The 11,675-nt window shown below is 35.0% G+C and overlaps 1 protein-coding gene across 1 annotated transcript in view; it reads left to right on the top strand.

Moving 5' to 3' along the window:
• The window catches only part of LOC110467319, a 16,660-nt gene extending 11,891 nt beyond the window's left edge, over positions 1-4,769 (top strand). The window contains exons 7-9 of the mRNA XM_021524409.1: positions 736-801; positions 2,312-2,503; positions 4,395-4,769. Of these exons, the coding sequence (XP_021380084.1) occupies positions 736-801; positions 2,312-2,503; positions 4,395-4,620 (484 nt within the window). The 3' untranslated portion in view covers positions 4,621-4,769. The remainder of the gene's footprint in view (positions 1-735; positions 802-2,311; positions 2,504-4,394) is intronic.
• The last annotated feature ends 6,906 nt before the right edge of the window (positions 4,770-11,675 follow it).

Below are 11,675 nucleotides of genomic sequence, written 5' to 3'. Positions count from 1 at the left end.
TAATAACTTGATTGGAATTATAACCTTGAATTGACAGTTTGATACTTTGAAAATTTTGAGCCAGCCCTACCCCCAAGGGCTGTAGGGTGGGGCTCAAAGGAGTCAGTGTGCTAAAATTTCTTCATTTTCCTTGTTAAGAATCAGAGGTGCTAGTTTCAAATCCTTTTTAGTCTGAAATCTGTATGCTAGATATTGAGTAAGGTGGTTTTATTGTTTTTTGTCACTTTGAATAATATTTCTGTTCATGTTAAAAACAAAATCAACTCTCTGTATAAATATATCAGGTGACCGTTAAGGCCCATGGGCCTCTTGTTACCTTTATAGCAGTTTCAGTTTTGTAAATTGTACATTATGTACATATCAATTATCAGAGAAATTTTTAGATTTTTTGCATTTAAATCAAATATATGAATTCCATATAAATAAGGTATTCCAGAAAACAGTTATTCCAGATAAACGCAGGTATTCCAGATATAAAAATATTGGAAACACAAACAAACAAAACTAGGCTACCCAAGGAGATACTTAAAGGAAACAGGATATCGCAGGAGCCTTCAGTTATACCGATATCGGTACGTGCCAGATAAAAAGAATATTCTAGATTAACGGGTTATTCCAGGAGGGGTAACTGAGAATTCAAATTTCTGTGTTCATTTTAAATAATTGTACTGATTTTCCAACTACCAGATATATTTTCAAATTGCAATACTGAAGTATCTTTTTTTGCATTTTCAGGCAATTTGCGAGCTTTCAAGATTGTATCGATGCCTGGAGTGCTGAAGATGTGCCTTGTTCTAAATGGTTAGTCTTGACCAATTATTATCAAATATGGCCTCAAAGACCACAAAGGTGTAGATATATTAGATACTAGTGTATGGCTGGTTTTATCATTCAAATTTTGTTTGAAAATGTTTGATGATAATATTTTGAAGCTTAATAGCTTACTATCCCAGCAGTTGAAGAAGTATAGTCTAGGGAAAGTTATGGTGGCTGCCATGCTTTTGCAGAGGCTTTCAGGCACTTGGTGTCAGGTGTGGCAAACATTGAATGGGTTAAGTTTGAAATGTTTATTGGTGTAACAGTTTTGGATTCCCCTTTTTCAAAAGTTGGTTGACTAGTTGCCATCTTGAATTTTGATAGTTTACGTTTGATAGGACTATTTCTTGGAAAGTACTGGAGGGATCTTTTTCAAATTACACATACAGATCCACAATGGTCCATTGTTATAAATGCATATTGAAATTTGGGACTGATTGGGGGGGAAATAGCCAACAGGTGACCAACTTGAATTTTGAGAGTTAAAATTTGTTAGTGGTATTTCTCAAAATGTACTTTAGGGATCTTTGTCAAATTTTGCATAAATGTTTCCCAAATGGTCCCTAGTAAGGAAAATCAAATTTTGAGATTGATCAGAAAACAAAGATTTCTGATAGATGGCTGTCCTGAATTTTGAAAGTTGAATTTTATTAGCTGTATTTTTCAGAAAGTACTGGAAGGATCTTACATTTTCCACTTCATTGATTTTTGTTAGACTTTGTGTCTAGGTATATTTATGTGGTAAAATTAAAGGTTCCGCCACATTTCTCTGATATTACTAGTTTCATATATAGTCATCAATAGTTCTACAGGGTCACTTCTTAATTGAGGAACAATTTCATTTCACCATCATATGTTCTGGTTTATGGATATTGGTTAGGTTTTTAGTTCCAAAGTTGGAGCAGGGCATATGTATGTTTAACAAACATTTTCTAGTTTGTTTGAAATGTTTAGCATAGAATTTTCTCTTACCCTGGACAGGGATATCCACCATTTTACCGGTGTGAGATTTTCTTATCTCACCCTAGGGTTGAGACAAGCCACACATGTTCTTTGCACTTTCTCAACAATTGTATGACATCATAGCAACAATACCATGACGTCACAGCAACAATACAATGACGTCACGTCGACAATTCAGCCGCATCACATCAACATTGTCTTGCATTGATGTAACGTCTATATAAAATACATAAGAGGCTAAACAGGGTAAGAGAAAAATAATCATTCATACCCTTGGGAGTGAGACAGGGTGATCTCAACCCTCAAGGTAAGATTCTTAAGCTGTCAAACACTCGGCAAGCCTCGTGTTTGACAACTTAAGAATCTTACCCCTCGGGTTGATTTTACCCTGTCCCACCCCCAAGGGGGTGAAAGATTCTATTAATCTTTCCATATGTCATCCCTGTATTAATGTATTATTTCAAGAGTAAACATTTAACCTATTAGTTAAGATGTCCAGACCATGTTAGAACTGGACACTTTTACACTTCAGTGTGGATGGCTACTGCCTTGTGACCAGAGGACTGGACTGTGACCAAGGCCAACCACCATTACTACCTGTCCCAACCTTCTTTGAAGAATCAGAATGTTCTGGATGCCTGGGAGAGTTTCTTCTTCCTGTCTCACTTGATGACCACCATCCAACACTGGAACAGCCCCAGGAGTTTTCAACTGGAAATTGCCAGTATGTGATTCAAATAGATAGAGGAATTATCCTAACATTTACCTCCAGGGTGTCATAGAGGACTGATCCTAACATTTACCTCCAGGGTATCATCCAACTAAGAAAGGTTCATGCAGATATTTTACGAACATAGCTAGATGATTATTCATATATACTGTCCCATCCAATTTTAACGCAACTGTCTGATTCATCAATCTGTAGAGTGTATATATACATTAAGTTATTTTTTAGTTATTTTTAGCTCACCTGGTCCGAAGGGCCAAGTGAGCTTATCCCATGGCGCAGCGTCTGGCAACTTTTTCCTTTAAAACGCTACTAGTCCTGAACGGCTCAGAAGATTTTGACCAAATTTGGTCTGGAGCATCATTGGTGTGTGGGCCCCCTCCTAGGGGCAGATGGGTGGGGCCAAATAGAGGGAAAATAGGTAAATCTTAAAAAATCTTCTTCTTTTCAACCAATAGAAGGATTTTGACCTAGAGCATCTTTGGACAAAGTAGCCTCAAGTTTGTATAAATGGAGGGTGTGGCCCCTCTAGGGGCGTAGGGACGGGGCCCAATAGGGAAATAGAGGATTTTTATTTTCTCCTACTATACAAGTGAAGGGATTTAAACCAAATGTGGTCTGAAGCATGCTTAGGGGGAAAAAACTCAATTTGTTTAATTTGTATAAAAAGGTGCATGTGAGGCACAATAGGGGAAATAGAGGAAAATTGGGACATAACATGGAAACTCATTTTCTTAGTGTCTTTCCCACCAAAACAGATTTATATGTAGTTCTTCTTGCAACTTTGTTTCTTGTACTCCTTTGATAAACCTGTATGGTACTCAGCAGGTTTTAAATTGAAAAATAAAATACCAGGTGAGCTATTAAGGCCCCTGGGCCTCTTGTTATTGATTATTTGACAGACATTAAGTTTTACATGTATGTATGTACCTATTAAAGGGTAAATTAGATGAGATGGCAAGTACCTCTTTGTACACAAGGCCTACAAGGTCAAGGTCGATGCATTGTATAACAAACTATATGGTCAGCTTGGACCCTGGTAGGCAAGAAGTACTGTAGTTTTGTATAGTGTGTGAATATATTTGTGTATCAGGCAGTCTTTTAGCTCAAGTTTTCTAGCTTCAGTGAAATGAAGGAGTCTTTTGAATCAAAAGAAGTAAAAAATGTGTTTATTGAAGAAGAGCTGTGTGAATCTCAATTGAGAACATGTGTTGTGAATCTCAATAGAGAACATGTGTTGTGAATCTCAATTGAGATGTGTTATGAATCGCAATTGAGAACATGTGTTATGAATCTCAATTGAGAACATGTGTTTTGAATCTCAATTGAGAACATGTGTTATGAATCGCAATTGAGAACATGTGTTACGAATCTCAATTGAGAACATGTTTTATGAATCTCAATAGAGAACATGTGTTGTGAATCTCAATTGAGTTGAGTTATGAATAGCAATTGAGAACATGTGTTACGAATCTCAATTGAGAACATGTGTTATGAATCTCATGAGAGAATGTTTTTCAGGAGTCAATAGGCACTATATTGTAGTGTATCTTTAGTTGTGTGTGTGAGCATAAAAAGAACATTTTGTATACACACGCTGGTAAATAGTTTTGATTCTTATTGAATTCAGTATCAAATTGACACCAGTTGTTTGTGAATTCTACAATTACATCAAGCTTCTATTTTAGTTGTAACAATAATTTCAGCCAGAGGAGGCTAACATTGGTTCAAGTATTGGTAACAGTCGAAAGTGATTAATTTATAGATAAATGTTTCAGAAACACGAATGTGGTTGTTACATCTGTGCAAATTATAAATAGAATTAATGATAATAACATCTATAATAATATTTTCAAGGGTTTTTAGACATAACTTTATTCTCTTACAGCTACCAACTCCACGCCCTGTCCTATGCCATCATAAAACAAACCAGGACTGGGGAGAACTACATACATGAGAGATGTAAAGTTTGGGACGTTAGCCTTGGCCGGTGGCAGTACTTCGATGGAGAGGGTTGGAATGAAGATTACAGCAATTATAAAATGAAAACAGCTGCAGACAATACACCAGGAAAATCCTACAGAGTCGCTTATTTCAGACTTGTTAATAATTAACATTGATTGCTTGGTTCAATGTTCCACCAGAATAGCATACTGGTACTTTTTATGCCCCCACCATAAAATTGGAGGGCATATAGGTAGCAGTGTACAGTAGCGTTCGGTGGCCATGGGTGATATTTTTATACAATGAATAACCCCTGTAATATAACATGTATCAAAATTATAAAAAAAAAAAAATCAGCACTAAAATTGGCATGTACATGGTGAAGTGGACTATGTGGGCTTCTTAAAAAAAAAAAAAGAATTTGGTTTGACTACAGTTTTGGGCATTTACAAATCTGTGTCTACACAACAAAAGCTAGCTTTTTATGTACAATGTAGTCTATTTTTGTACTCAACACATGTGTAAATATTGTGAAAATTCCACCGGAATGACCTTTGCTAAAACATGAGTATTTCTTCCACCGAGTAGGCGATATTAAGTTTCAGACAGGTTTTAAGAAAAAAGTTACTACTTGCTGGGGTCAAATTTGTGGTTAAAATCATATTATTTTGCATTTTTTGATGTGGTAACCATGGTTTTCAAAATCTGGTCCCAAATCTGGGGGAAACAGTTTTTGAAAAACAAAATCAGTGTTCTAAACAAAATGTATTCAAAATGTAGTTTATAAATATATATATATATGTAAGTGTGTTGTGCAGGTTGAATTCACTATCCATGTTTATCTGAGACATGCCCTATATTTGTAGAATTGGGCCATTTCTACTGTACTCTGCTACCGTAGTGTTGCCATGTCCATCCCATCCCGATTCAGTGTAAACACTTGGCAACTATTTATAGAACATCAAACACTGAACCAGTTTCACATGGCGGCGGGGGCATTCCTCCTTTGAAGTGGCATTCGACTTACATAACTGGTATCTATCCTCTAGCAAAGAAAGTTTGAGGGGATATAGGTTTCCGTCCGTACGTAGGTATGTTACACTCTTTGTCATCGCCCTAGCCACTTCATTACTGAACGGAATTTCATGAAACTTCCTACAAGAGTTTGGTACGACAATGCCGTGGACAAGTTCAAATTTCCGGTTTCTATGTTCAAGGTCACTGTTAATATTTTTTAGAATAACTTTGTCATCACTCTACCAACTTCATTCCTCTACGGAATTTCATGAAACTTCATACAAGTGTGTAGTATGACAATACCTTGAACAAGTCATATTTTGGGTTTCTAGTTGAAGGTCAAGGTCACTGTAACTACTTTTAGAAAAAAATTGTCATCACTCTAGCGACTTCATTACTGTACGAATTTCATGAGACTTCATGCAAGTGTTTGGTATGACAATATCTTGAACAAGTTCACGTTTTGGGTTTCTTTGTTCAAGGTCAAGGTCACTTACTATTTTTAGAAAAACTTTGTCATTGCTCTAGGGACTTCATATCCTTTTACATATGTCACAATGTGTGAATGCGAGGGGATTTGTATTACTTGTGATGCCTTGTTTTATTTGAACATTGATATCTACTTAAAATAGAGCATATAGGTTCTTACACTTAGCAGCACACATAATAGTGTGTATAGATACAAAGATAAAACGACAAGTCAGGTATATTGTAAATACCTAGTACAAGTATCTGGTACCTGGGATAAGTGGAATCAGCAACAGCTAGCACATTCTTCCTTAAATATCTCAAGTCTACATTTCATTAATTAGGAAGGTTGTTATTAAATCAAGTGGCTAGATGTATATAGTATGTGGTCATTCTGAGGGAAAAGTGTATAGGTACCCAGTATCTAGCTATATATATAGTTAGGCAAGTGACTGATGTGTGAAAATAGCACACAGCATCACAGGAAAGGGATTAGTTCAGTTTATCAATGTTTAAAGTTTGTGTAGTATTTAGTCTTAAGCTTCATTTAAAGAGAGACATTTTGAGACCTTGTGTTTATCTGATTCATTTAAGTAAACTTTATTATTTTCCCCCCCCATGATCGATGGAATTGGTGAAGGGGATATATGCATTTTGTTAGTATGTGTCATCGTTCTACCGGCTTCATTTCTGCATGGATTTAGATTAAACTTCATGTAATGGTCATAAAGGAGAATGCCTGGAACAAGTTCGTGTTTCAGAGGTCAACAGTCAATGCCAAGGTCATTATTATTATTTAGATTTGTTTTGTCACCATTTTATAACAGCTTCATTTCTGCATGGATTTTGATTATTTTTCTTTTATTGGTCATACATACATGTAGAAGGCATTGAATAAATTCTTGTTCCAGTGGTCTGTGGTCTAGGTCACGGTCACCATTACTATTTTAGAACCAACAAAAATATGTTTCCTGTAACATTTTGAAAAAAAATTAAGGTACAGTAGGCAGAAAATTTTATTTTTAAAAATAATTCTATGTGTATTATATTTGAGAGTGATCATCTTGACTTTAACAGTGCTTCTTTGAAAATTACTTAAAAAAATCTATCCTGCATGGATTTTGATTAAACTTTATATCGGTCATGCATGGAAAACCACGAACAAGTTTGTGTATCAAGGTGACAAGGTCAACATAACTACTTATAAAAAAAAAATATTATAACTCTAGAGAATTCATTCCTGTATGAATTTTGAGTATGACAATACCTTGAACGAGTTTGTGATTCTGAATTGATTTTTATTAAGCTTATGAAGTGGTGAGATTATTTTGAACAATTTTTGTTGTTGCTAGAGCAAGACATACCAAGGCTCTGTTAAATCTATATTTTTTATGTTTTATCATGTGTTGCCTTGTCACAAAGTGCTACAACTTTACATTAGTTTCTATTACTTAGATATAATGGACTTTTTATCTTCAATACACTTTCATTTTAAATGGATAATCATGAATATTTATTGGAACCCCTGTATGGCAGGTACTTTAATTAAATAATTTTTGAATAAAGCATTAGTTAACTTTAAAATAAGTTGTATGTTTTGTTTTTCGTTATTAACACGTTCACAAACAGTGTGCTCAGGTTAAGACAAAATGAACAACTTGACTTAAACAGAATAGAAGAATAGACCGACTAGCTTGATCAATTCAGAAAATCCAAGACGGATGCCTGGCAGCAATCTTTTCCTGTTGATCAGTCTTAAAATGAAACATGACCAAGAGGAACCTGCATATGAAATTTGCGACAGATCTTTTCAGTATTTTAGAAAGAGTGATAGCAAGAATTGAGAACAGACTGACAGACCACGAACAGAAGACAATTTGAACAGACCACCATCTGATTGATGGTAAGCTTAAAATATTTGAAGTAACAAATAAAACTAAATTTCAATTGCACAACTGCCTCAGGAACCAAACATCTATTCCAAGTATACATTTGCCAAGAAGTTTAGAAGTAGTATTAAAGCAGTTAAGAAATTATAAATGGAAATAAAAAAGGGGCTTAGTCAAAAGGAAAAGGAACAAAAACAAAGAGTACAACAGTATCTCAAGAAATAATCATGTGTTTGCTTTCAAAACTATTTTGTCAGGATGGTGAGCACTACTCCGACAAAATTTATGTTAATATGTTAGGACATAAGAAAAGGGACATAACTCCCTTGCGAGAATCATTGAAAACAAACATAAATCACCAGTACACACCTACCTTGGGTAATGAGTATGTATACCATCTTCCAGAACATCTGGTTGAGAAGTTACACACTACTGCTGCAGAAAAACATATCTGAATGAATGGACAACCTGATTTCAGTACATGTATACAAGTGTACCAGGTAACCCTCCCCCTTAGTATTTTTGTTGGAGACAAGTTATAACAATAATGGAGAATTATTAACAATTTAGTGTGAATGTAAATTATATAAATAGTGAAAGAATGATAGCAAGATTTTATCATTTTAGTGTGCATATTAATTGAAAATTACTAGAGTGTCTGTGGTACATCCTCGATATCCAGGGGTCACGCTCACTTTCGCTCTTTGCACCTCTGGAATATGTCATAGCAAAATTGAAGGCTCAGTGTGTACCACCTTGTGTAAGAGACGAGAAGACGAATTTGATCCTTTGATAAACATCGAAAGAATTTCGTGGTCGTGTAACTGTAACTCTTCCTGGCTTTGAAGTCGGGCGTCGCTCTGCTGTAATCTTTAAAGGACAGGTGACAGCCTAGTGATTGGTCAGGTTTTTTTTACCTGAGATCAATCAAATAGCTAGCCATGTGCCTTCAATTTTGTAATGACATATTCCAGGAGACTGAAAGCGTAACCCCTGGATATCAAGGATGCTGTGGTACTGCATCAGTGTCTGGGTTCATAGACTGACTGGATGCATTTCTAAAGAAACACTAAAGGGTTATGCCAGATATTAATTAAACAATGCAAAGTATTGAAAGGCAATCCATTGTCCCCCACAGGTAAAGATTTCCACATTTAACAAACAACACTTATGTCAGGAAGCATAGGTCACAGTGAGGTCATAGTGACCTACTTCTTGCACTCTGCCATCCCAAGAAGTCCTTGTACACAAAATCTGGATACTCTAGTGAAATGGTATAGAAAATATGCCCTGGACAAATATTTTCAAAAGGTAAAAGTCAAAGGTCCAGTAATAGGTCACAGTGACCTTATTCTTGTACACTCCAACATCCCAAGATGTCCTTGTACATCAAATCTGGTTACTCCAGGTGAAATTGATCAGAAGATATGCCCTGTACAATATTTTTCAAAAGTGAAGGTCAAAGTTCAAGTCAAAGGTCAAAGCATAGGTCACAGTGAGGTCAAAGTGACCTTTTTCTTGCACTCTGCACTCCGCCATCTCACTATGTCCTTGTACATCCAGGTGAAAAAGTATATAAGATATGACCCGGACAAACATCTCGGACAGACAGGAGGACGGACAGACCGAGTGTAAACCTATTGTCCACCCCGGGAGGCATAAGTATGCAGGTAGGCACTTCTGAACCCATTAACCTCAATTAGTTTTTTCCCTTATCTGGAATGAAACTGGTGACATTCAACTTCTAGAGATTGCTGCATGTTTTTAATGCTTGCATTACTAAACTCTACATGTACCCTGTGATCTCTAAAGTTTTTGAGATACAGGGTACCACTGTATCGGCTATAATTGCTTAGCAGACTTCCATTCAGAGTTGTGTGGACTTGGGAGTAATTATCCAATTTAAATGAAACAAAGCATCCAAAAGAGTTTTTTTCCTGACTTGAATTCTTTCCATGTTAATTGTTTTTCAGACTTTGCAGACCACAAACTGGACACTAATTTTAATGCTTTGCATTTATAATTCCTGAATGGCAACATTGATTAATCTTTCATATTTCAAAAACTATAGCTCTGTAAAATAATCTAAACAAGGGATTTTTATGGAATATTTTTAAGAATTAAGACTTAACTATTTCACAATAGCTACAAAGGTAATTATCTAGTGGAATTGTTGGTACCCCAGTGTACCTTAAGGTCATTCTTTTGTTTTTATAATCTTACAAATTAAAATCTTAAATGAATGGTGTCTGCAGGTTTTGAATTCTGCAACCTTGATGACAAATACTGTGTCCTTACAAAGTACAAGAATAAAAAGCTAGATGTAATTCGTGTAGATTTATTTCAACAAAGAATTTGAACACATACTGATTTCATCCTTCTAATATTAAAGTTGTGTTACAGACATACGGGATATTGAAAAACAATACAATATGGACAACATTTTGAACAAACTTGTACAATCCCTTATTTTTATGATTAATCTCATTTTATGCTTACTCCAATCACATTTAATTCCTTATAACAAGCATGCATTAGCTTCATGCTTAAATTCTTTAATGTACATGCACTGACTGTGACAGAATATTTAATCATACAAAATCTGGAATTGCCACTGCAGCAAAAGAATGAACAAGGCTCATGCACATATTCTTGCCCATTTTCTATTTGTATTACACAAGTACCATGTACGTATATAAAATGTGATACATAGATACCTTGTACTTTCATTTTCTGATTTTAGTTTGAATGTTATAATTTATAATGAACTTTCCATGTTAAATATTTGAAATTTAATTTTATATGAATTTTTACAATTTCCCTGTGACTAAAATCACCTGGAATTGGTATCTCTTCACCAAAATGGTCATTAATATGCCTATTAATACCAGATATATATCAAATTTCTCAAAATGAAGACAAAATTTGCATAGATTTAATTGAAAATATGTGTATGGATTCAATAAATTTCAATGTTTTTGAGTCCATGATGAATTTATTATAATAGTCCTGACTAAATTGCATTTCATAATATGGTATTAGATTAAAGAAAAGGGAAAAAGGAGGAATCTTTACACTTCCCTGTTAAAGAAGAAAAGCTCAATTGACTAGTTATAATGAATTTAAACATAATTTTTAAGGCTCTACAATGATGGTACTGGACTCTTGTCATTCGAACAAGCTAAAGACGAAACATTAAAATTTTGAATTCCGTCAAATGTTTAATAAAAATTTGTCCAACTAATCAAAAAACAAATGAAGCAGATCAAACTGTATGGCACTACTCAGCATTATTCTTTACACTTTCCATTTAATTTGATATCTTATTTAATGACGTGGAAATCTATAAAATGAGAAAGCTATTTCTTTGGATTTTTGAAGAGCTCTCCAAAAAATAATTAATACATTAAATTACCCAGGAGGCTGAATACAACAGCAACACAGACTCAATACCTCTATCAACAATGTCATTGTTAAAACCACTTGTTATAAAACATTAACTAAAGATTTGGCACTCTTTATCTACATGTATTGCACCGCCCATTCCTTAACATACATCAACAACATACCTGCAAAGGTACTTCTTAACTTTACTACATTAAAATCTAAACATTCAGGAACCTGCAACATTAGGTACATTTATTGTCTCCCTTCTCTGCATGTCAGACTCATAGACTATTTCACCCCCTCAGGGGGAGGTCCCCCAACCAGCAAGGAAAGATTCCTAAGATAACTAACTTGAGAATCTTTCTCCAAGGGTTGAGATTCCTTATCTTCCCTGGAGGAGGTGATGATTCTCTTCCTCCTAACCTGTTTGCCCTATCATATACATTATATAATGTTGACACTAC

This window comes from Mizuhopecten yessoensis, unplaced genomic scaffold (genome assembly GCF_002113885.1).
Source record: "Mizuhopecten yessoensis strain PY_sf001 unplaced genomic scaffold, ASM211388v2 scaffold11169, whole genome shotgun sequence".
In the NCBI taxonomy this organism is placed as follows: domain Eukaryota; kingdom Metazoa; phylum Mollusca; class Bivalvia; order Pectinida; family Pectinidae; genus Mizuhopecten; species Mizuhopecten yessoensis.
The sequence above is the reverse complement of the archived record's forward strand: the minus strand, read 5'-3'. Positions and strand labels throughout refer to the sequence as shown.